Raw genomic sequence first — 26,769 nt, forward strand, 5'->3', positions numbered from 1 at the left:
ACTGCCCGGATTATTAGAGAAAGGAATTGTGTGTCAAGCTTGGTCTTTATCAGTTATTTATATGGCTTGCAGTGGTCTCTGGAAGTTAAGAGAAGGTACTGCGAATCCCATCATCTGTGGTCCATCCTCCTCCAAATTGCACCAGAATGGAGAGTGGGTTGTGGGGGCTCTATGTGCCAAGTTTTGTTCTTCATCAATCATTGGTTGAAGGTCACAGTGGTCTCAGAAAGTGAGTTTAGGTACTGCAAGCCCCATCATCCATAGTCTGTTCTCCCCCAAACCTCACCAGAATGTTGAGTTAGCCAAGGGGGCTCTGTGCCAAGTTTGGTCTTTCTTGGTATTTGGATAAGTGTTGCTGTGGTTTCAGGACATGAGTGGAAGGTACTGGAAGTCCCATCATCCATCATCTGTCCTCTTCCAAACAGCATCAGGATGTAGAGCGGGTCACGGGGGTTCTGTGTGCCAAGTTTGGTCTTGATCGGACATTAGATGAGGGTTGCAGCTGTCTTGGGAAGGGAGTGGAGATACTTGAAGTCTCATCATCCATGGTCTGTCCTCCTCGAAAATGCACCAGGTTGTAGAGTGGGTCATGGGTGCTCTGTGTGCCAAGTTTGGTCTCAGTGGTCTCAGGAAGTGAGTGAAGTGAATACAAGTCCCATCATCCATTGTCAAATTCTTCCAAACTGCACCAGGATGTAGAGTGGGTCATGCGGGCTCTCTGTGTTAATTGTATTCCTGAACCATCATTGTTGGCAGTTGTAATGGTCTTAGGAAGGGAGTACAGATATTGCAAGTCCCATCGTCCATGGTGTATCCTCCTCCAAACTGCACCAGGATGTCTCTCATGGAGACTCGGTGTGTGGTCTGTATCGGTAATTGGATGAGGGTTGCAGTGGTCTCAAGAATTGAGGGAAGGTACTGCAAGTCCCATAATCTATGGTCCATCCCCGGCCAAACCACATCAGGACATAAAGTGGGTCATGAGAGGTCTATGTGCCAAGTATGGTCCTGATCTGTCATTGGATGAGGTTAACAGCGGTCTCAGAATGTGAGTGATGGTACTGCAAGTCCCATAACCCATGGTTCATTCTCCTCCATATGTAACAGAGAGATTAAAACCTAACTTCAAATTAAGACCTAAGATGGGCCCCACCTTAAGTCAGGCTGTCCAATCAGAATGCTGGCACATACACTGCCACACCGCCACACTTTTGTCCTCCGCATACAAACTTTGACTTTTATTATATATAGATATAGATATATATATACATATAGATATAGACTAGCTTGGGGACCCGGCGCTGCCTGGGTTATTTAAGAAAGGAATTGTGTCTCAAGGTTGGTCCTTCTCCAAACAGCATCGGGATGTAGAGTGGGTCATGGGGGCTCTGTGTGCCAAGTTGGTCTTGATCAGACATTAGATGTGGGTTGCAGCCATCTTGGAAAGGGAGTGGAGGTACTTGAAGTCCCATCATCCATGGTCTGTCTTCTTCGAAAGTGCACCAGATTTAGAGTGGGTCATGGGGACTCTGTGTGCCAAGTTTGGTCTTGATCAGTCATTGGCGAGGGTCTCAGTGGTCTCAGGAAGGGAGTGAAGTGACTGCAAGTCCCATCATCCATTGTCAAATTCTTCCAAACTGCACCAGGATGTAGAGTGGGTCATGCGGGCTTTCTGTGTATATTGTGGCCCTGATCCATCATTGTTGGCAGTTGTCATGATCTTAGGAAGGGAGTGCAGGTATTGCAAGTCCCATCATCCATGGTGCATCCTCCTCCAAACAGTACCAGGATGTAGAGTGCGTCATGGAGACTCAGTGTGCCAAGTTTGGTCCTTATCGGTAATTGGATGAGGGTTGCAGTGGTCTCAAGAATTGAGCAAAGGTACTGCAAGTCCCATAATCCATGGTCCATCCCCGGCAAAACCACACCAGGATGTAAAATGGGTCATGAGAGGTCTATGTGCCATGTTTGGTCCTGATCTGTCATTGGATGAGGTTAACAGCGGTCTCAGAATGTGAGTGATGGTACTGCAAGTCCCATTATCCATGGTTCATCCTCCTCCAAATGTAACAGAGAGATTAAAACCTAACTTCAAATTAAGACCTAGCATCAGAAAATTAAACCTGACATCGATAAATTAAACTACATGTAATTAGTAGGCCTGGGTAACAACGGAAAAATTTGTTTCTAAAATTGATTCGTTTTTTGGGGGGGTTTGCGTTTCGTTATTTAAAATAATTACAAAATTTTCCTTTTAAAAAGTTCGATATTTACGAAATTTCGTAAATGTGAAAAAAATTACAAAACATTAACGAATCGATTTCCGAAACAATAACGAATCGATTCGTTAATGGCGGACGCGACCGCGAAATACGCTAAAAAACCTCCAAAAACTTCTGAAGCTTCCCTCTCCCTCTGTTGTTGACTGTTGGTGTGATATTATAATTTTTTTTCACTAATTAAACAAAAAACTTGCCCCAGACATGCGGAAATAATAACGAAACGACCTCAGAACAATAACGAAACGAATACAATAATGAAATACGAAGCATTTACAAAACGTGTTTAAAAATTCGTTTTTTAAAAAAATTGCTCCAGAATGGTTCGTTATCGTTTTGTAATTAAAAAAATTAACGAATTATTAATGAATTACGAATTAACGAAACGAAACCATCCAGCCCTAGTAATTAGGCAAAATTCTATAATAACATAAATTTGCAGGCGTTTTGGAGGAATTGACATTGATTTGGGAAGTTGTAGTTCATCTGCATCCAGATGAACAGTGTCTCCTACCGGCAGTGGACCAGGACCAAACTTGGCACAGAGAAGCCCCATGAACAACAGAACATACTGGAGGAGTTTGTGGAAAGGGGAGTTATAGGTTACCTGCATCCAGAAAAACAGTGACCCCCAACATCAATGGACTTGGACCAAACCTGGCACAGAGAACAAACGAACATACTGCAGGGGTTTGTGGGAATTGGCCTTGATTTTGGGGGCAGTAGTTCACCTGCATCCAGAAAGCACTGACCCCAGACAACGATGAATCCAGACCAAACTTGGTACACAGACTCAACATGGTCAACTGTGAATACTAGCAGGGTTTCAGGATGATTGCCCTGGGAATCTGGGAATTGTAGTTCTCCCTTATTCCGAGAGCACTAAACCCAGCCAATGATGGATCTGGACTAAACTTGACACAAGGACCCAAGATGGCCAACTGTGCATACAGGCAGGAGTTAGGGCTGTTTGCTCTGGGAATCTAGGAGTTGTAGTTCAGCCTTATCTAGAGTGCACTAAACTCAGCTGATATTGAAGGTGGACCAAACTTGGCACATAGACGCAACATGTCCAACTGCAGACATTGTCACAGTTTGGAGGTGATTACCTTGAGAATCTGGGAGTTGTAGTTCACCCTTATCCAAAGAGCACTGAACCCAGCCCATGATGAATCCGGATCAAATTTAAATGATATTACCATCCCACCCCCCACCCCAAAAAAACCCAATGCCTTTTTCAAATAACCCGTGTACTGCTGAGTCCCCAAGCTTGTAATAAATAAATATGCCTTTATACTTGTTTAATGCTGCCTTTTACTTAATCCACTGCCTGAATAAATTTGGAGTAGCTGAATATAATAATATTTGCCTCAATATCTGTTCATCTGTTATTTGAATCCCTTTGGAATAGCCGGGTCTTCCTATGGTGCTTTTGTACCTGTCTTGTGCTGCCGTTCCCCTATGCATTATCCCCAGTCATTAATGAATTATTTTTCCCAGTGTCCCTTTACAAGGAAAGAATACAGTCTTGGAGGAAGACATCTTCCCCGATCTGGTTTTGCTTCTGGAGGACGAAGACCCCGAAGTCCGCGCCAATGCTGCCGGGACGCTGATGTTCGCAGCCATCACTACACCTGGTAAGGCATTTCTAATCCAGATAGATAGATAGATAGATAGATAGTTATACAAACACATATTTAATATATAGTTTTGTACTATTTGAGAGGAAGCCAAACAGAATTCAATTAATAGCAATACTAAAAATGGTTTTTGGTCTATTTAGTCTATCTGAAGGTATATTGTGTCTCCTGGAGCCTAATGCTTCCTGTACTATTTACACGGACCACAATTTTGGCTGCACTATGTCTTCTTAACTTCCTGATTTTGATATTATGTTTCCCAAACCCCATTTTTAATTGTGCATATATCTCCTAGATCCTGATGCTTGCTATGAGGTGTCTCCCAGATTCCAATTTTTCCCATGCTCAGACTCCAATACCTGGACCAGAATTATTGTCACACTACGTCTTCCAGACCCCAATATCCCCCAGAGCCTGGTGCATGCTATAAAGATCGGATAAATCAGATCTCATGAACTGCCACCAATTATAAAGAATGGGGCAATCAATCTCTCTCGCTGCCACCAACTATTTAAAGAACCAGATCAATAAAGGATTTCACCAGCTACCAAATCAAATATGTAATGATCACCGTTCAATAGATAGACACCAATGTATAGAGCGGCCACTAATTGTTAAGAGCTAACCAGATTATTAGGTTTTTTTACTCATGAAGGAAACTCTTCTTATGTTTAATAGGGAGAAACACAAACTGAGTAAGATATGGCTGTATAATTACTGATGACTCAGAGTTGTTGAAACTGTTTCTTCTGCTTGGCTGACTTTTTCTACCCTGAGAACTGAGGAAACCCAGCAACACAGTCTTTTGGGTTACAATGCAGTTTGTTCTTCAGAGAGATCAAATGCTTATCTAAAGTATTCACACACAGTCTGTGGTAGTGTGAAGATAGAATGAAATGTTTATTAAATGATCTTGAAAATATTTCAGGTACAGAATGCTTATTGGTTTCATTAAAATCGTACAGTGCTTGAATTAAGTTCCAGTCATAACTTTCAAACTGAGAATTTCTATCTTCTCCTACAATAGATTGTTCCCTACAAACAGCCCGAAACACAGGGTCTGTCTAGAACCAGTTCTTCTTCTGAAGTAACTATCTAAATCTATTTCTAAGTTAGACTTCTCACTAAATCTTCACTGTTATTCTTCAACTATAACTGCTCCCTCTAACTCTTCATTCCAACCCTGCCATTCCCTGCTGTCTAATGCCTAAGACATGCCCCCTTGCTCTGACTTACACTCAAGATGGCGTCTCCCTTCTCCAAAATGGTTGCTGATGCTTCGCCTTGCCCATTCCCTATCTTTCTAGTCTTACAGGCTTTTCCTGGCCCTGCATCCTGGCTGTAACGAAGGTAAGGGTTCTTCACACATGCCATACCATTTCTCATATCACAGTTTTAGCTTTACTGTCTCTCCCAAAATCCCATGTTTGCCATGCTGTTTCCCAGATTCCAATAGTATGTCTTAGGCCTGGGTAACAACGGAAAAAATTGTTTCTAAAATCGATTTGTATTTGGGGTTTTTTTTTTGTTTCGATATTTTAAATAATTACAAAATTTTCCCTTAAAAAAGTTCGGTATTTACGAAATTTCGTTAATATTAACGAATCGATTCGTTAAGATGGTGCCCGCGTTGGCGCATGCGCAAAGCATTTACAAAATTTCGTAATTTTGTCGGGAATAACGAATCGATTCGTTAAGATGGCGCCTGCGTTAGCGCATGTGCAAAAGCGGTTTACGAAATTTCGTTATTGTTGGTAGCCAAGATAATAACGAATCGATTCGTTAAGATGGCGCCCGCGTTAGCGCATGCGCAAAGCATTCACGAAATTTCGTTATTCGTAAAAACGGTAATAACGAATCGATTATCAAATAATGAGCGAGCACTGTATTATATAGCACTTTGTGTTGGCAAAAGGAGCGCACTGGTTGGAACTACACAAATAATGAACGAGCACTGTATTATATAGCACTTGGTGTTGGCAAAAGGAGCGCACTGGTTGGAACTACACAAATGAGCGAGCACTGTATTATAGCACTTTCTGTTGGCAAAAGGAGCGCACTGGTTGGAACTACATAAATGACAAATGCACACACAGCCACAGAAGGGTCTTTTCTTTTTTTAGAATATTTTTTGATTTTTTTAAGAATAAAAGAAAGGTATTTTTCAAAAATATTTAAAAATGGAAAATTAACAAAATGCTTGCCCTGCTGTGGAGCAAACAGCCACAAGACAGGGACAAACGATAGCACACAGCCACAGAAGGGTCTTTTCTTTTTTTTAGAATATTTTTTGATTTTTTAAGAATAAAAGAAAGTTATTTTTCAAAAATATTTAAAAATGGAAAATTAACAAAATGCTTGCCCTGCTGTGGAGCAAACAGCCACAAGACAGGGACAAACGATAGCACACAGCCACAGAAGGGTCTTTTCTTTTTTTAGAATATTTTTTGATTTTTTTTAAGAATAAAAGAAAGGTATTTTTCAAAAATATTTAAAAATGGAAAATTAACAAAATGCTCACCCTGCTGTGGAGCAAACAGCCACAAGACAGGGACAAACGATAGCACACAGCCACAGAAGGGTCTTTTCTTTTTTTAGAATATTTTTTGATTTTTTTTAAGAATAAAAGAAAGGTATTTTTCAAAAATATTTAAAAATGGAAAATTAACAAAATGCTCACCCTGCTGTGGAGCAAACAGCCACAAGACAGGGACAAACGATAGCACACAGCCACAGAAGGGTCTTTTCTTTTTTTAGAATATTTTTTGATTTTTTTAAGAATAAAAGAAAGGTATTTTTCAAAAATATTTAAAAATGGAAAATTAACAAAATGCTCACCCTGCTGTGGAGCAAACAGCCACAAGACAGGGACAAACGATAGCACACAGCCACAGAAGGGTCTTTTCTTTTTTTAGAATATTTTTTGATTTTTTTTAAGAATAAAAGAAAGGTATTTTTCAAAAATATTTAAAAATGGAAAATTAAGAAAATGCTCTCCCTGGTGTGGAGCAAACAGCCACAAGACAGGGACAAACGATAGCACACAGCCACAGAAGGGTCTTTTCTTTTTTTAGAATATTTTTTTATTTTTTTAAGAATAAAAGAAAGGTATTTTTCAAAAATATTTAAAAATGGAAAATTAACAAAATGCTCGCCCTGCTGTGGAGCAAACAGCCACAAGACAGGGACAAACGATAGCACACAGCCACAGAAGGATCTTTTCTTTTTTTAGAATATTTTTTGATTTTTTTTAAGAATAAAAGAAAGGTATTTTTCAAAAATATTTTAAATGGAAAATTAACAAATTAACAAAAACCGCCCTCGCTCTCCCAACAACAGAATTAAGGAATGCAAAAATGAAAGCAAATGAATCAATGCAAGGAATGAATCCAAGCTTAGCCAACCAAGCCAAGCCAAACCAAGCCGCCCTCCCGGACCTCCCGTCTTCTCCCTCGCCTTCGCAACAATGAGCAATGCGGCCACACGGAGCCGCTTTTAAAGGGCTTCCCGGCCAATCACAATCAGCCACGGTGCACTGCTTGGGTGCTTGGGAGCGCCGGATTGGCTCCCAGGGCACCCAGCATCCTCCATCCCATTTCCGAAACGGGCGGAAGCTCATAAAAAGGATGGAGGATGCCGTTTCGTTATTGAAAAACCCTTCCGGGTTTGAAAATATATTTTGAAATCATTTTGTAATTGTTAAATATAATGAATATTTAACGAATTACAAAATTAACAAACGAAACCGCCCAGGCCTAGTATGTCTACTTAACCTGAATTCTGGCTGTTCTATGTCCCCCAGGACCTGATTTTTGTCATTCTGTTTCTCCCAGACTCCAATTATTGCCATACTATGTCTCCCAGAACCCAATTTTGTCATACTATGTACCCCAAGACCCCAATACTGTGTTTACTGAGGCACAATTTTGGCACAATCTCTGTATGTGTGTGTGTGTTCCCTGCAGGGAAGTATGGGGCCTTGGGTGCAGGGGCTCTGCTGGCGCTGCTGCCGCTGACAGAAGACCAGGAGAGCAAAGTCCGCCTCTATGCCCTGAAGGCACTGACCGTATTGGCTGAGGCTCCTGAGGGGCGCCGCACCCTTCTGACCCACCTCCCTCTGCTCCGGGAGCGCAACCAGGACCCCAACCCTGCTGTACGTAAAGCTGCCGACATCGCCATCAAGGTTATCGAATGGAAGCCCTAGCCCTCCTCCCCCTCCCCTAATCCATCCATCAATAAACCCAGCATGGGGACTTGATATTATTGTAAATTATATTATTACTATTTTTTTTATAAAAGTTCACATTTCACTTCAAATTGCATATTTCTTAAAAAAAAACAAAATAGAAGATGAAAGAGAAGAATTAAAAAAGGAGAAAGAAAGAGACAAAAATATTTAAAATCAAGTAGGAAAAGTGATTGTCTTATCATCATCATCATCATCACCACCACCACCACCATCATTGCTTCTTTCCCTCAAAGGGACCCAGTTTGGCCACCTGCTATTTATAATCATCTTTATTAACTATGCAAGGAAATTATACAAATAATTTAAGGAGGTTTTTTTTGGGGGGGGGGTGTTATTTGGAGCTTTCGAGCACTTACTGGCACCTGCTTGGCAAATTTTATGCAATGTCTACTAATTTATGGTAATGTATGCAGATTATACAAAATATACCACTATATACAATTTTAACAGATTTTTTTTGCAAATTTTGACATTATATGCAGATTATCCTGCTCTAGGGAAAGAAGCAGGAGCTGGATGCCATTTGTGTTGACCACTCACTTCTAAAAGGGGTCCTCACTGATACTGATCATCTTCTGCTACAGGCCCTCCTCCTCTGATTGGCTAGTTTGGGGTAGCTTTGGTCCAGATAACAAAACTAATTCAGCTCTTTCTGACTGCAGGAGACCTCTTACTCCATCACTGCCAGCAAAAATGAAACAACCTACCCTCAAATTCATCATTCATCTAAACCCAATAAATATATGGATTGGATTGCAACTGCCATCATCCAACCATCCAAAAGGCCTTTACATTTATAATTTTTACTAGCTTGGGGACCTGGCAGTGCCCAGGTTATTTGAGAAAGGCAGTGGAAAAGTTGGTCTTTATCAGTTATATATGTGGCTCGAAGTGGTCTCAAGACATTAGTGAAGGTACTGTATGTCCCATCATTCATGGTCCATCCTCCTCCAAACAGCGGCAGGATGTAGAATGGGTAATGGGACTTCTGTGTGCCAAGTTTGGTCTTGATCAGTCATTGGATGAGGTTCGCAGGGATCTTGGAAAGAGAGTGAAGGTACTTCAAGTACCATCATCCGTAGTCCATCCTCCTCCAAACTGCACGAAAATGTAAAGTGGGTCATGGGGGCTCTGTGTGCCAAGTTTGATCTTCTTCAGTCATTGGTTGAGGGTCACAGTGGTCTCGGGATGTGAGTGGAGGTAATTCAAGTCCCATCATTTGTGGGCCATTCTCCCCCTAACCGCACCAGAATGTTGAATTGGCCATAAGGGATCTATGCCAAATTTGGTCTTTACTGGTAATTGGATGTGTGTTGCTGTGGTCCTAGGAAGTGACCCATGGTACATCTTCCACCAAACAGCACCAGGATGTAGAGTGAGTCATGGGGGCTCTGTGTATCAAGTTTGGTCTGATCAGTCATTGGATGAGGGTTGCAGCAATCTCAGGAAGTGAGTGAAGGCACTTCAAGTCCCATCATCCATGGTTCCTCCTCCTTGAAACTGCACCAGTATATAGAGTGGCTCATGGGGCTCTATGTTCCAACTTTGCTTTTGATCAGTCATTGGAAGAGGGTTGCAGCAGTCCATGAAGTGAATGAAGGTACTACAAGTCCCATCATCTGTGATCCATCCAACTCCAAACTGCACCAGAATGTAGAATGGGTCATGGGAGCTCTGTATGCCAAGTTTGGTTTTGATCAGTCATTAGATGAGGGTCGCAGTGGTTTCAGTAAGTGAGTAAAGGTACTGCACATCCCATCATTCATGGTCTATCCCTGTTAGAAATGAATCAGGATATAGAGTGGGTCATGAGTACTCTGTGTGCCTTTTATTATATACTAGCTTAGGGACCCGGTGCTACACAGGTTTTTTGAGAAAGGCATTGTGTGGCAAAAGTGTTCTTTATCAGTTATCAGTTAGTGAAGGTGCTGTGAATCCCATTGTGCATGGTCCATCCTCATCCAAACAGCACCTGCATGTAGAATGAGTCATGGGGGTTTGGGTGCCAAGTTTGGTCTTCATCAGACTCTGGATGAGGGTCACAGCGGTCTGGGATGTGAACAAAGGTGCTTCAAGTCCCATTATCCATGATCCACCCTCCTCGAATCTGCACCAGGATGTAGAATGGGTCATGGGGGCTCTGATTGCCAAGTTTGGTCTCAATCAGTCATTGGATGAGGGCCGCAGTGGTCTCAGAAAGTGAGTGAAGGTATTGCACATCCCATCATTCATGGTCTATCCCCATTAGAACTGAATCAGGATGTAGAGTGGGCCATGAGTACTCTGTGTGGCAAGTTTGGATCTGTTCTATCATTAGGGGCTATAATGTTCTGTGGGAAGTGAATCGGATGAAGGTATTGCAAATCCCATCAATTGTGATCCATCCTGCCCTAAACTGCACCAGATTGTAAAGTGGGCCGTTGGGCCTCTGTGTGCCAAGTTTGGTCCTGATCCATCATTGGTGTGGGCCACAGTGCTCTAAGGACATGAGATAAAGTACTGCAAGTCCCATCATATATGGTCCATCCTCTCTCAAACTGCACCAGGATGTTGAGTGGGTCTTGGGGGCTCTGTGTGCCAGGTTTGGTCTTCTTATGTCATTGTTGGGGGCCACAAGGTGTTTTGGACTTCAACTCCAACCAATGGAATGTTGAGGCTGGTCAATCAGAGACCATATGCAAATTGTACCACAGTGGCAGCCCATCAGAAAGCTTCCACATACACCTCCTTACGTCCACCCTTAACATACATACATACAAACATTCACTTTGATTATATACTAGCTTGGGGACCCGGCGCTACCTGGGTTATTTGAGAAAGGAATTGTGTATTAAGGTTGGTCTTTATCAGTTATTTATATGGCTTGCAGTGGCCTCTGGAAGTTAATGAAGGTACTGAAGGTACTCACCCATCATCTGTTGTCCATTCTCCTCCAAATTGCCCCAGAATGGAGAATGGGTCGTGGGGGCTCTGTGCACCAAGTTTTGTTCTTGATCAATCATTGGGTGAGGGTCACAGTGGTCTCAGAAAGTGAGTTTAGGTACTGCAAGTCCCATAATCCATAGTCTCTTCTCCCCCAAACTTCACCAGAATGTTGAGTTGGCCAAGGGGGCTCTCTGTGCCAAGTTTGGTCTTTCTTGGTATTTGAAAAAGTGTCGCTGTGGTTTCAGGAAATGAGTGGAAGGTATGGAAGTCCCATCATCCATCATCTGTCCTCTTCCAAACAGCATCGGGATGTAGAGTGGGTCATGGGGGCTCTGTGTACCAAGTGGTCTTGATCAGACATTAGATGAGGGTTGCATCAGCCAAGGGAAGGGAGTGGAGGTACTTGAAGTCCTATCATCCATGGTCTGTCCTCCTCAAAAATGCACCAAGATGTAGAGTGGGTCATGTGGACTCTGTGTGCCAAGTTTGGTCTTGATCAGTCATTGGCGAGGGTCTCAGTGGTCTCAGGAAGTGAGTGAGTGACTGCAAGTCCCATTATTCATTACCAAAGTCTTCGACCACACCAGGATGTAGAGTGGGTCATGCGGGTTCTCTGTGTAAATTGTGGTCCTGATCCATCATTGTTGGCAGTTGTAATGGTCTTAGGAAGGGAGTGCAGGTATTGCAAGTCCCATTGTTCATGGTGCATCCTCCTCCAAACTGCACCAGGTTGTAGAGTGCGTCATGGAGACTCAGTGTGCCAAGTTTGGTCTTTATCGGTAATTGGATGAGGGTTGCAGTGGTCTCAAGAATTGAGCAAAGGTACTGCAAATCCCATAACCCATGGTCCATCCCCAGCCAAACCACACCAGGACGTAAAGTGGGCCATGAGAGGTCTATGTGCCAAGTTTGGTCCTGATCAATTATTGGATGAAGTTAACATCGGTCTCAGAATGTGAGTGATGGTACTGCAAGTCCTATCATCCATGGTTCATCCTCCTCCAAACTGTAGTAGGATGTCAAGTGGGTCATGGGGGCTCTGTGTGCCAAGTTTGGTCTGTATTGGGAATTTTCCAACAGAGCCCCTGGCCTTTTCCTTTCCTTTCTTTGTCATCTTGGAATCTTGGAATTGAGGCTGGCCAATCAGAGACCATATGCAAATTTTCTTCTCATGTCCCCATTTCTCTTTTCTCCACCAGGGGCTCCTGTTTAAGCTGGCCAATCAGAGAGCATATGCAAATAGCACCATAGTAGCAGCCAATTGGAATCTTGGAACTTTCAGGCTGGCCAATCAGAGGCCATGTACAAATAGCACCACAGTGGCAACCAATCGGAAAGCTGGCACATAACCGGTCACACCGCCACACTTCCGCCGCATACAAACTTTGACTTTTATTATACTATATAGATATAGATAGATAGATTAGATATGGGACCCGGCGCTGCCTGAGTTATTAGAGAAAGGCATTGTGAGGCAAAGTTTTCTCTATCAGTTATCAGTTAATGAAGGTACTGCAAATCCCAACGTGCATGGTCCATCCTCTACCTGGATGTAGAGTGGGTTATGGGGGCTCTGTATGCCAATTTGGTCTTCATCAGTCATTGGCTGCGGGTCAGTAAGTGAGTAAAGGTACTGCACATCCCATCATTCATGGCCTATCCCCTTCGAACTGAATCAGGATGTAGAGTGGGTCATGAGTACTCTGTGTGTCAAGTTTGGATCTGGTCTATGATTTGTAGGGGCTACAATGTTCTGTGGAAAGTGAATCGGGTGAAGGTACCCAAATCCCATCATTCATGGCCCATCCTGCCCTAAACTGCACCAGGATGTAAAGTAGGCCATTGGGCCTCTGTGTCCCAAGTTTGGTCCTGATCCACCATTGGTGTGGGCCACAGTGCTCTAAGGACATGAGGTAAAGTACTGCTAGTCCCATCATCCATTGTCCATCCCCTCTCTAACTGCACCAGGATATAGAGTGGGTCTTGGGTGGTCTGCGTGTCAAGTTTGGTCTTTTTCTGTCATTGTTGGGGGCCACAAGGTGTTTTGGACCTCAGCTCCAACCATTGGAATGTTGAGGCTGGTCAATCAGAGACCATATGCAAATTGAACCACAGTGGCAGCCAATCAGAAAGCTTCCACATACACCTCCCTACGTCCTCCCTCTGAGTGCATACATACAAGCATTCACTTTTCACAAACATTCACATTTCGAGGAACATCCTCCTCCAAATTGCACCATAATGGAGAGTGGGTCGTGGGGGCTCTGTGTGCCACGTTTTGTTCTTGATCAATCATTGGATGAGGGTCACAGTGGTCTCAGAAAGTGAGTTTAGGTACTTCAAGTCCCATCATCCATAGTCCGTTCTCCCCCAAACCTCACCAGAATGTTGAGTTGGCCAAGGGGGCTCTCTGTGCCAAGTTTGGTCTTTCTTGGTATTTGGATAAGTGTCACTGTGGTTTTCAGAAATGAGTGAAGGTACTGGAAGTCCCATCATCCATCGTCTGTCCTCCTCCAAACAGCACCAGGATGTAGAGTGTGTCATGGAGACTCAGTGTGCAAGGTTGGTCTTTATCGGTAATTGGATGAGTGTTACAGTGGTCTAAAGAATTGAGCAAAGGTACTGCAAGTCCCATAATCCATGGTCCATCCCTGGACAAGCCACAACAGGACGTAAAGTGGATCATGAGAGGTCTACGTACCAAGTTTGGTCCTGATCAGTCATTGGATGAAGTTAACAGCGGTCTCAGTATTTGAGTGATGATACTGCAAGTCTCATCATCCATGGTTCATCCTCCTCCAAACTGCAGTAGGAGTTAGAGTGGGTCATGGGCCTTTGTGTGCCAAGTTTGGTCTGTATTGGTAATTTTCTAACCCAGCCCCTGGCCTTTTCCTTTCCTCTCTTTGTCATCTCAGAATCTTGGAATTGAGGCTGGCCAGTCAGAGACCATATGCAAATTTCCTTCACTCATATCTCCGTTTCTGTCATGAACCCTTTTCTCCACCAGGGGCTCTTGTTGAAGTTGGCCAATCAGAGACCATATGTAAATAGCACCACAGTGGCAGCCAATCAGAAAGCTGGCACATACCCGGTCACACCGCCACATACAAACTTTGACTTTTATTATATGTATAGATAGACTAGCTTGGGGATCCAGCGCTGCCTGGGCTATTTGAGAAAGGGATTGTGTGTCAAGGTTGGTCTTTATCAATTATTTATATGTCTCGCAGTGGTCTTAAGAAGTTAGTGAAGGTACTGTGAGTTCCATCATCTGTGGTCTATCCTCCTCCAAACAACACCAGGGTGTAGAGTGGGTCATTAGGGCTCTGTGTGCCAAGTTTGGTCTTAATCGGTCATTGGATGAGGGTCACAGTGGTCTCATAAAGTGAGCTATGGTACTGCAAGTCCCATCATCCATAGTCTGTTCTCCCCCAAACCGCATCAGAATGTTGAGTTGGCCATGGGGGCTCTTTGTGCCAAGTTTGGTCTTTATTGGTATTTGGATTAGTGTCACTGCCCCCAAGACCCATTCCTGAGAGCCATCCCAGAAGGATTCCATGGTGGATGGTATTGAAAGCTGCTGAGATATCCAGGAGAACTAACAGGGACACATCCCCCTGTCAAGTTCTCTTTGGAGGTCATCTACCAAGGCAACAAAAGCCTTGGTAAAACCAGACTGCAATGGATCTAGATAATCGGTGTTGTCCAAGAATCCCTGGAATTGGGAGGCAACCACCCACTCTAGAACCTTGTCCAGGAAGGGGAGGTTAGAGATAGGTCAGTAGTTCAGGATAAAGGAATCTAGGAATGCCTTTTTAAGCAAGGGTCTCACAATTGCGCTTTTCTGGCTTGATGGAATATGACCCTGTTCCAATGAGGCATTTATGATCTCCGAGATCCACTCAGCCAATCCCCTGCTGGTGAGTTTGACCAGCCAGGAAAGGCAAGGGTTCAGGGCACAGGTGGTTGCTCTCACTGCTTCAAGAATCTTGTCCACTTCATCAGGCTGAACAGGTTGAAACAAATCCATCAAAACTGGACAGATAGGTACCTCAGTTACATCCATGGACAATGCATCAAAATTAGCATCTAAGTCGGAATTCAGTTGAGCGACTTTATCTGCATAATGATGTGCGAATTCGCCACATTGAGTTGTCAGGTGGTCAGGGTTGTCCCCGCCCTGGTGAGAGTGAAGGAGTTCCCTGACCACCCTAAACAACTCTGGTCTATTAGATGCCGACGCAATGCGGGCAGTCGAGAAAGTCTTTCTGGCTGCCTCCATTGCCGCAGAGTAGGCCTTAAGAGAGGCTCTAGCACGTGTTCATTCAGTTGCATTTCGGGTTTTCCACCAGTGGCGCTCTAGCCTCCATCTCACCTGCTTCATTTCTGCCAACTCCCTGGTAAAACAGGGGGCTGGATTGGCTCTGTGCAATGAGGGGAAGTTCGGTGGCAATCATGTCCACTGCCCTGGCTATTTCTTGATTATAGAGGTCAACCAGGGTTTCAACAGGACCATCAGTCTCCATGGCAGGAAAATCCCCAAGAGACATCAGGAGTCCTTCTGGATCCATAATCCTCCTGGGGCGGACCATCATATTGTGTCCTCCACCCCTGCAGAGATTCAAGGTTGTGGTAAGCCTAAGATTGATCAGGTGATGGTCGGTCCATGACAATGGAAGGATTTTTAGCTCTTCCACACCAACGTTATCCCCATCAACAATAAAAACTAGATCCAGAGTGTGATCACCTGCATGAGTGGGACCAGATATCACTTGGGACAGCCCCATGGCTGTCATGGCAGCCATGAAGTCGTGAGCCACTCCGGACAAGGTAGCCTCTGTGTGGACATTGAAGTCCCCCAGTACTATTGGCCGTTGGGACTTCAATGCGATGTCAGAGGCCACCCCCACTAACTCTGGCAGGGAGACTGCTGTGCAGCAGGTGGACAGTACACCAGCAGAATCCCCAAGCAGTCCTGGTTACCCATTCTCAGGTGAACACTCTCGAACCCAGGGCACAACGTCAAGGGGCACCAGACCAGGGAGATGGACCCACGATAGACCACCACAACCCCTCCTCCCCACCCCCTGGGTCTGGCCTGCTGATGTACCCCAAAACCTGGAGGACAGAGCATGGTGAGGTAGACTCCCCCCCCCCCCCAGCTCATACAACCAGATATATGGGTCAGTAGGAAACAGAGAAGGAAAAACCTGTGAAATTGAAATTTTACAACATTCTTTACTATCTGAGCCATGGGATGAAGGTGGGGAAGGAGGGGGCAAGAATCAGGGGGAGTTCCATCTTTTTTTTGGGGGGGGGGAGGCTATAGAAGTGGTGGTAGGGAAAGGGAGATACGGGAAAGGGAGACCTAAACAATTAATTCAGCCTAAAATTCAGAACAGAGTACTAAAAATTCCACTTGTGCTTCTGACATAACTAAACTGAGTACTGGGGAAGGCGGCCCTTCTAGGTTGAGAATGGTGCTGTTGAATGCCAGGTCTGTCAATGGAAAAACATCAATAATACGTGATCTAATATTGGAAGAGCAGGCAGACCTGGTGTGCATAACAGAGACCTGGTTGGACGAGGCTGGCAGGGTCAATCTCACCCAGCTTTGTCCACCAGATTACACCGTGTAGCACCATGCAGCACCAGCCAAGATCAGGGGGGCAGGGAGGTGGGGTCTATAGGGACACCATCTCCCTGACCAGGCACCCCATTCCACAGTCAATCTTGTTCGAATGTGTCCACCTGAGGATAGGAGACCGGGACAGAATACGGATTCTGTTAGTATACCATCCACCCTGCTGTACTATGGTCTCCCTACCTGAGATGGCTGGGTTGGTCTTGGGCCTGGTGTAGTCCCAACAGTTTGTAGTGCTGGGGAACTTCAACGTTCATGCAGAGACCTCCCTTTTGGGAGTGGCTCAGGACTTCATGTCTTCCATAGTGACCATGGGGCTGTCCCAACTAGTAACTGGCCCTACCCACAGTGCTGGACACACATTAGACTTTGTTTTCTGCCAGGGATGGGATGAAGGTGGCAGCGTAGAAGATCTGACCATCGCTCAGTTGCCATGGACCGGCCACCACCTAATCAGATTTAGACTCACTGTGCCCCCTAACCTCTGCAGGGGTGGAGGACCCATTAAGATGGTCTGCCCCAGGAGGCTTATGGATCCGGATGGATTCCTGATGGCTCTTGGGGAATTTCCCGTTGCCTCAGTAGGTGATCCTGTTGACACTCTGGTCACCCTCTTGAATGGAGAGTTGGCCTGAGAAATAGATACGATCGCTGCAGAATGTCCCCTCTTAAGTAGCCGAGCTAAACCATCTCCTTGGTTTACTGAAGAGTTGGCAGCAATGAAGCAAACAAAGAGGAGACTAGAGTGCGTGTGGTGGAAAAAGCCTAGCAAATCTAACCGAACATGCCTATGCCTTTATCAAAGGTCATATGACGTGACAATAGAGGCTGCAAAAAATTCTTTCCAATATTGCGTCTGCAAAGAACCGTCCAGCTGAGCTGTTACAAGTAATCAGAGGGTTGTTGAACCCTGCTTTGCAAGACGCGTCCCCTGTCAACTCGGCAGCCCGCTGTGAAGCATTTGCTCAGTTCTTTACAGACAAAGTCACTTCAATCCATTCAGGCGTTGACACCATGTTAACAGCAGTCTCTGATGATGTAACAAGAGCACCTGCTTGTCCAGTTTTGATGGTTCGTTTCAATTGGTTCAGCTTGAGGATATCGACAGGATTCTTGGAGGAGTGAGAGCAACCACATGCATCCCAGACCCCTGCCCATCCTGGCTTCTAAAGTAGGCCAGAAGGGGTTTGGCCAAGTGGGTGGTGGTTAATGCCTCCCTGCGGGAAGGCAAGATTCCAGCAAGCTTAAAACAAGCTATAATAAAACTGCTATTGAAAAAACCATCACTGGGCTCCACTCAATTTGATAACTTTTGCCCTGTTTCCAATCTTCCCTTCTTGGGCAAAGTCCTGGAACGTGTGGTGGCCTTGGAAGACACGGCTTATCTAGATCCGGCACAGTCTAGTTTTAGGCTGATCCATGGTACCGAGACAGCCTTGGTAGCCTTAGTGGATGATCTACACCAGGAGCTCAACAGGGGAAGTGTGTTCGTGTTGGTTCTGCTGGACCTCTCAGTGGCCTTCGATACCATTGACCACGGTATCCTTCTGGGACACCTCTCAGGAATGGGCCTTGGAGGTACTGCTTTACAGTGGCTCTGGTCTTTCCTCGAGGGTCGCTCTCAGAAGGTGTTGCTAGGGGACATTTGCTCGACCCCACGGCCATTGCATTGTGGAGTCCCGGAGGGTTCAGTATTGTCCCCTGTGTTGTTTAACATCTACATGAAGCCGCTGGGCGAGATCATCCAGAGTTTCGGGGTGCGGTGTCATCTGTACACAGATGATGTCCAGTTCTGTCATTACTTTCCACCTGCTACTTAGAAGGCTGTTCATGTCCTGAACCGGTGCTTAGCCGCTGTAATGGACTGGATGAGAGCGAATAAATTGAAACTTAATCCAGACAAGACAGAGGTCCTCCTGGTCAGTCGCAAGGCTGAACAGGGCATAGGGTTACAGCCTGTGCTTGGCGGGTTTACACTTCCCCTGAAGGCGCAGATTCGCAGCTTGGGAGTGATGCTGGACTCATCGCTGAGCCTGGAACCCCAGGTCTTGGTGGTGGCCGGAAGAGCTTTTGCACATTTAAAACTTGTGCGCCAGCTGCGCCCGTACCTTGGGAAGCCTGACTTGGCCACAGTGGTCCACGATCTTGTTACATCCCGAATAGACTACTGCAATGCACTCTATGTGGCGTTGCCTCTGAAAACTGCCTGGAAGCTTCAACTAGTTCAACATTCAGCAGCCAGGCTGTTCACTAGGGCTGGGTACAGAGAACGCCCTTGTTACGCCAGCTCCACTGGCTGCCTATCAGAGCACAATTCAAAGTGCTGGCCTTGGCCTATAAAGCCCTTAATGGTTCTGGCCCAGTTTACCTGTCCGAACGTATCTCCCACTATGATCCACCTAGGGCCCTAAGATCATCTGAGGAGACCCTGCTCATTGCCCCCCCCCCCCTCATTGTCACAATCGCGTCTGGCGGGGACAAGGGACACGGCCTTTTCTGTGGTGGCCCCCGGCTGTGGAACTCCCTCCCGAGTGAAATTAGATCTGCTGCATCCCTCTTGACCTTCCAGAAACAAGTAAAATCCTGGCTATGGGATCAGGCCTTTGGAGAATAGGCTGACCTACTAACATGTTGACTGATTTAGAACTGATGGACTGCCCTTGGATAATGATTTAAGTCAGTGACCACTGACTATGCAGTTGCGCCTGGGGCTATAGAGAAAGAGGCATAGACGTGACATCTTTCCCCAGGAGATTGCTTCTTGCCCTCCTTTAGGACCAGAACACAACAAGTAACTCGAAATTGTGTTTATTGTTGACAATGAGTTCACTTTCTTAGGCACAAACTTGATGTTTCAACAGGGAAAATTACTTTACAAACTCTAAAGTCCAGGGTCCTAGGAGTTGTAAACTGAGAAGCTTTTCCTGTTCCCTCTCTCTCAATGGCTGTGAATGCCGGAGCAAACCACAACCCCAGTTCAATGGCCTATGTTGAAGGACAAGACCTTCCTATGGTGCCAAAAAACCAGAATGAAGGCGCCTGAGATCTTCACAATGTCGTTCAGGGTGTTTGAACATAAAGTATAAGACTCAGGGGTAAAAACCTAAGAGTTGGTAGTAAAAAAATGCCTTGACCAGGGGCTTTGGGCCAAGCTTTGCGCACGTCCATCCAATGAGTCTTTTTCTGAGGTAAAAAAGGTGAGAGAGATACCTTTCCTTTCTCCCTTGGAAGGGGCGGAGCCTAAACAAATGAACTGGGGAAACAAGCCAATTGGTGCACAACAACAATAAATTGCCAGCTATAATAACCAATGAAATTTAACTATACATATACAAGGTAGACAGGAATAAAATGACAGTTTAAATCCTGCAACTAGGGGGCGGAGTCAGCCATGGCCGGGTGAAAGACGTCTTCCCTTCAGCTCTTGTAGAAACAAAGCAAAAAAGCAGTGAAAAATGGATGGATGATGACCTTTCTGGACTAAAAAGAAGTCTGAAAGTCTGGAGCATACAAGAAGCCTGAGAAGGTTCCACTTAATTGCTCTGATTTATGAGCTTTGGCAGAATTGAGGCGGCTGGCTGAAGCTGGCTGCCTGAAAACGAAAGCTACTTGAAAGTGAAAGTGACTTGCTAATTATAACTGCGTACAGAGCTGGAGAAGATAAATAGTCTGCAACTTAAATACACATTAAAATAATTAGAAATACTGGATTTAATGGACTTAATGATCCGGGAAGGCAAAATAATGATTACAGGCAGGTTCCTCCTTTGAAGAAGGAGTGAGCTAGTCTCGTCATACTAAAAGTGAACCCCATTGGCATTGTAAGGCATATTTGAGTGGATCTTTCTTGGACTGTGTAGAACGGGGGAACCAAGTAATTAAAAAATTGATGAAAGCAGGAGGAATAAAACTGAAGGGGGGGTTGAATGAGAAGGATCAAACAAAGCCAGGATATCCCAAAGCCAAATCCTCTTTGGTTACGTACCAAGCCTTCAGATAGATCATTTTCAAGATTGGAAAGGGTTCCACAGTCCCCCGAGGAAATAAGCACTGTGAGAAGAAGTCCTCCCCCCTCCATCAAAGGAGGTAAACAGTTAAAATGAACCCCCCCAATGGAGGGGGCAAAAGGGGGAGGAACCATTTCTACCTCGCTGCCATGTTTAACTCCAGAGCCAGAAGGAAGCAGGAAGAGCAGCGAGAGGGAAGAATTGGGGATGGGCAGTAGTCAAATGTTAAGCAAAATAGCAGAATTGATTAAAGGAGAGGCTGAAAGACAAACAAAGGAAATGAACCTGAACATGAACTTGATGTTTGATAAAGAAAGAGAAATAAGGAAGGGTGAAATTCAGGCATTGAAGCAAGAAATTCTGACCAGCAATAAAGAAATGAAAGAACATCTGGATGCAGAAAGAAAAAGCTCAGATGGAAAATTTCAGACAATAAGAGAAGCTCTAGAAACAGCACATGGAGAAATACAAAAAAAATAGAGCAGAAATTGAAAGAAGTAAACAGGAACAACTGGTACTCAAACAACAAACGCAAAAAAATGAAAATAGGCTCTCAGATGTGGAAAGAAAGTTTGTGTACATGCAAGACAATCAAAGAAGAACCAACGCAATAATAAAAAATTATCCAGAACGAAATAAGAAAGAAGATTTGAAATCTGAGATTTTGAAATGGTTGCAAAAGATCTCGCCAACATTAAACTGGCCAGAATTGGATATTGAGAGAGTTCATCACCTTCCGGTTGGAAGAAATAAAATAATTCCTAGGAATATAATAATTGGATTCCACAACTTCGTAAAGAAAGAAGACTTGATGAAAATATTAAAGAAGAACCCAGATTCTCTAAAGATGAGCGACTCAAAATTGGAAACTAAGAACTGGAGATATTCAATGAAGCCTATTACGACGCAGCTAATGAAGGCTGGAATTGTGTACACCTGGGGATACCCCATCTTTCTCAAATTTCAATGGAAAGGCAAGAGATACAGAATAGACTCATTGGAACAAGGACAACAACTACTGGAGGAGCTTGGTATAGTAAGAAGACAAGAGAGAGATCGAAAGGAAGAGGAGGAGAAGGATCCGGAGGCAGGAGAAATGGAGGAATTAGTTGGCGCCATTGGAGGAATCGGGATGTAAGAAGAAATTAAAACACTGCAATTAAAGTTACTACTTATTTTAAAATGAGCACTCGGGGGGAATGAGGGAAGGGGGGGATCAGGGGGAGGGGGGAATGGGGGGTAAGGGTAGGGGAGGGTAAGGGACAAGGGTTTACATTGTTTCAAGCCACAAAAAAGCTTTTAAAGGGAAGTGGAAATGATGTCCCATAAATTAAGAATTTCAATGCTTAACACGAGAGGGTTGGGGACGGTAATTAAGAGAAGGTGGATCGAATCCCTACTGAAGAAGGACACAGCGGATGTCATCTTCCTACAGGAAACACATCAAAACAAACCGGGCTCGAATGAACTAAAGTCGAGCTGGATAAGGAAGTATGAAACATCTTTTGGGTCATCAAAGTCAAGAGTAGCTATAATAATGGCAAAGAAATGTAATTTTGCCATAAACAAGGTATTGAAAGATGAGGAGGGAAGATATATAATAATATATGGGGAAATAGGGGAGGAAAAATATGTACTAGTAAATGCGCACCAAATGTAAAACAGCAAGAATTTTATGAAAAAGTGTTAGAGCAAATAGAGAATTACCACCAACAAAATGTAATATTTGGAGGAGATTGTAATTGCTATATGGACCCAAAGAAGGATAGAACTACGTTAGCATCAAAAACTAGAAATATTGAAACAACGGAATTAAGCAGAGTAATGAACAAATGGCAATTAAAGGATGTGTGGAGATTGGTAAAAGGGAATGAAAGCAGATATACATATTACTCATCGGTGCATAAGGTGTATACAAGAATAGATTATATTTTCGTCTCCAAAAATATGTCAAGTAAAGTGCTAAATGCTGATATAGGTATGATTAAGATTTTGGATCATGCTCTGGTTTCAATTGAGATTGTGTTGAAATGTGATTATGATGAAATGAAAAGGTGATTAAACACAAAAATATTGAACCATAAAGAGATAGTAGATAGAGTACAAGCAGAATGGCAAGAAACATGGGGCTTTAACGAAAAGGGGGTGACAAAAGGAGTTCTATGGGATACTATGAAAGCAGTGACTAGAGGGTTATGTATAAAAGAGACAATTAACTTAAAAAGAAAGCAAGAAGAAAGGAAAAGGAACTTAGAAAGAGAAATAGGAGAGATTGAAAAAGCATATGTAATAAAGAGATATATATGAATTTATGCTAGGTTGAGAGCAAAAAAAGAGGAATTGGATAAAATAGAAATAGACGAAGTACAAGAAAATTTAATTTATTTAAGGAGGGAATATTTTGAGTTTAGTGACAGGAATTCAAAGATGCTAGCCAAATCAACACAGAAAAAGAAAATGGAAGGAATGATAAATACGATAAAAGATAAAACAGGTAAATTATGTAGAGCTATGAAAGAAAAATTGAAAGTATTTGAAGAATTTTATAAAGAATTATATCAAACCAAAGCAAGCCCCACAGAGGCAATTAGGAAATATGTGGAGGAAAATTGGGAGAGCCAGTTAGAGGAGAAAGATAAAGAGCTACTGGAAAAACCTATTAAGAAGAAAGAAATAGAGGAAGTTATTAAGAAATTAAAAGTAGGGAAAGCTCCAGGCTTGGATAGTCTAGGGACAGAATGTTATAAAAGCTTTAGAGATGTCTTAACCCCAAAATTATTAGAATTGTATAATGGAATAATGAAGGGAGATAAGATACCAGAATCATGGAGGAGATCATTAATAATATTAATACCTAAAACTGATAAAGACTTAACAGACCCAGGGTCATACAGGCTCATATCGTTAATTAAGCAGGATGCAAAGATATTGTCCACGATAATAGCTAATAGAATGAATAAATGCATTTATAAGTATATAAAAGAAGATCAGTGCGGGTTTGTAAAAGGAAGACAAATGTCAAATCTGATAGGGAGAGTATTAAAAAAATTATTGGGCTAAAGAGGGGAAGGAAAAAGCAGGGATATTATCACTAGATATTTTTAAAGCGTTCGATTGTGTGGAATGGGAGACATTAAGGGAAATACTGAATAAATTTGGAATGGGAAATAGAATAAAAGGAAAATTAAAACAATTTTATTCAAGGAATTCAGCAGTGGTAACCATAAACGATGGAGTGACAAATAAAATAAAAGTGACTAGAGGAACTAGACAAGGGTGCCCTTTGTCTCCGATACTATTTGCAATGGTGATAGAACTGTTTGCTAATAGCATAAGGAACAATAAGAATTTAGAAGGGTTAGGAAAAAAGGAGAAACAGAAGATGAGTTTATTCGCTGACGACACATTGTTATTTATAGAAAATATAGTGGAAAAATGGATAGAATAAAAGAACATTTGGAGATATTTGGGAAAACAACGGGTTTACAAGTTAATTGGAATAAGTCAGAAATGATGCTACTTAATTATACAAGGGAAGAAGAAAAAGATTTTATAGAACAGAGTAAAATGGGAATAAGAATTAAGAATAAATTAAAATACTTGGGAGTAACAATAACAAAGGATTTAAAAGAAATAGAAGAAGCAAATGTAGTAACATTAAGGAAAGAGGTTCAGAAAAAGTTAATAGAGTATGAAGGTATACGATTATCCTGGTTTGGAAGAATAGCACTAGTAATAATGAAAATACTTCCAAAGATAAATTTTATATTTAGGATGCTACCACTTCAAATCACAGAAGAAGAACTAACTAGATGGCAACAAATGATTAATAAGTACTGTAATGGAAGTAAAAGAAATAGACTAAACAAACAGTTATGGTAGAGATCGCAAAAGGAGGGTGGACTAGCGCTACCTAATATTAAAAAATATTATGAAGCAAGTAGATTAAGTTTGGTTATAGAAGGAATGGTTTAAAAAGAGGGAATAGATTGGCTTAGTAATGATTCAGGAAAAGTGGAAGATGGAACTTGGAATATATTTTTTAAACAGTTTACTAGAAAAGAAGGAAATTAGAAACCCAATGCTGAGTAACATACTGGAAGTATGGAATAAATATAAGGGGAGGTTAATAAAGGAGGGGTCAATTATAACCCCAATAGTGATGGAAAAGAAGTTTCCAAAAAAATTAAAAAAGTAATGGATAAAAGGTAAGGGAAATCAATTTAGATAGGATAGGGGATTGGATGAAGGTGGAAATGAAGAAGGAAATTATGTTGGAAGAGTTTAAAGAAATAAAATTGCCATGGTTCCATTGTATACAACTAGAACAATGGTTAAAAAACTGGAAAGAAAATAGAAATGGAAGCCAACCCAATCAATTTGAACAAATAATACAGACGGGAAGGGCTGTAGAATAACATGAAAACTTGAGAGGTATAATGAGTAAAATTCATAAGATATTAATTGAAATGAAGGATGAAAAAATAAAAAAGTGTACCCTTAAGGAGATTTGGGAAGAAGATTTAGGGAAGAAAATAAGTGATACAGAGTGGCAACAGTTATGGGGACAAAGACATTTAAAAAACTTATCGGTACGGGTTAAAGAAAATTATTACAAGTTAATATGGAAGTGGTATTTGACACCAGTAAGAATAGCATATATGAATAAAAATAACTCAATAAATTGTTGGAGAGGGTGTCAAGAACCAGGAACATATATACACATGTGGTGGCAATGTAAATATGTAAATAATTTTTGGGAGAAAGTATTTAGAGAAATAGAAGATATAATGAATATGAAAACAGATAAAAGTCCTAGTATAGCCTTACTATCATTATATAACAATAAGCAATTGAAAAAGGAGGCTAAAGAAGCGATAACAAACTTACTAACAATAGCAAGATTGCTTATAGCAAGGAATTGGAAAAAAGAAATGAATAAACAAATAGAGGAGTGGTATAAGGAAGCATGGAAAATAGCAATAAATGATAAACTGACATGTATATTAAAGGTTAAAAAAGGTATATGGAAACAAAGTGATTTTGATGCTGTATGGGGAAGATTTGTGGTAACTGGTTTAAAAAATAAGGAAGGAAAATTACTGTCACAAGAAGAAATGAGATTTTGGACAGATGATATGTAAGAATTGTGGCTTGAGACGGGTGGAGAGGAGCACATTGGTGAAATAAAAAAGGGGAAAATGTTAAAGCAAAATAATAAAACAACATGTTAAAGAGGTTGCTGTACAAAAACGCAATAGTAATAACAAATGTATAACAAATGTAATAATTGTGACAAATCAATAAAAATTATTATAAAAAAATAAATCCTGCAACTAACAGTACTACATATATGTGGCGCCACACGCGCCGTCACACTGACCATTTGTTGTCTGTTTTTATATTATTTTTATATTGTTTATATGGTTTCGTACTGTTTATACTGTTTTATATTCTTGTTACATTACTATTAATTGCACATTTATGTTTTGATGTGGGCGCCATGGGGTGCCACTTTGTTAGCCATCCTGAGTTCCTCTGCGGTGGTTGAGAGAGGACGGGATATAAAAGCCCTAAATAAATAAATAAATAAATAAAACCAGGTCTCGGTGATGCATGCTAGGTCTGCTTGTTCATCTAGGATCAGATCCTGGATGGCTACTGTTTTACCATTTATGGACCTATTTATTTATTTATTTATTTACTTCACTTGTATACCGCCATTCTCAGCCCTAAGGCGACTCATAGCGGTTTACAACAATCAAGCAAAAGAAGGCAAGCAAAACAAGGCAAACGATCAAGGCAAAAATTCAATGTGGTATCAACAGGTACTTGAAAACAGTTAACACAGAAGCAAGTTAAACACTCTTTTTTAAAATTATCTTTATTGAATTTTCAAGTATAAAACAGACAAAACATTTAACATTCAACATACAATCGATACAGAAGGGGGGTTATGGGGGGGGGGGTAAAAGGATGGGGGGGGGATGTAAGGTCCAGCTGTGTTACCTGGATTTCCTAAACA

The 26,769-nt window shown here is 42.5% G+C and overlaps 1 protein-coding gene across 1 annotated transcript in view; it reads left to right on the forward strand.

Annotated features, from left to right (window-relative positions):
* The window catches only part of RSPH14 (radial spoke head 14 homolog), a 231,581-nt gene extending 223,458 nt beyond the window's left edge, over positions 1–8,123 (forward strand). Inside the window, exons 5-6 of the mRNA XM_067461384.1 lie at positions 3,780–3,916; positions 7,885–8,123. Of these exons, the coding sequence (XP_067317485.1) occupies positions 3,780–3,916; positions 7,885–8,123 (376 nt within the window). The remainder of the gene's footprint in view (positions 1–3,779; positions 3,917–7,884) is intronic.
* The last annotated feature ends 18,646 nt before the right edge of the window (positions 8,124–26,769 follow it).

This window comes from Anolis sagrei, chromosome Y (assembly GCF_037176765.1).
Source record: "Anolis sagrei isolate rAnoSag1 chromosome Y, rAnoSag1.mat, whole genome shotgun sequence".
NCBI lineage: Eukaryota > Metazoa > Chordata > Lepidosauria > Squamata > Dactyloidae > Anolis > Anolis sagrei.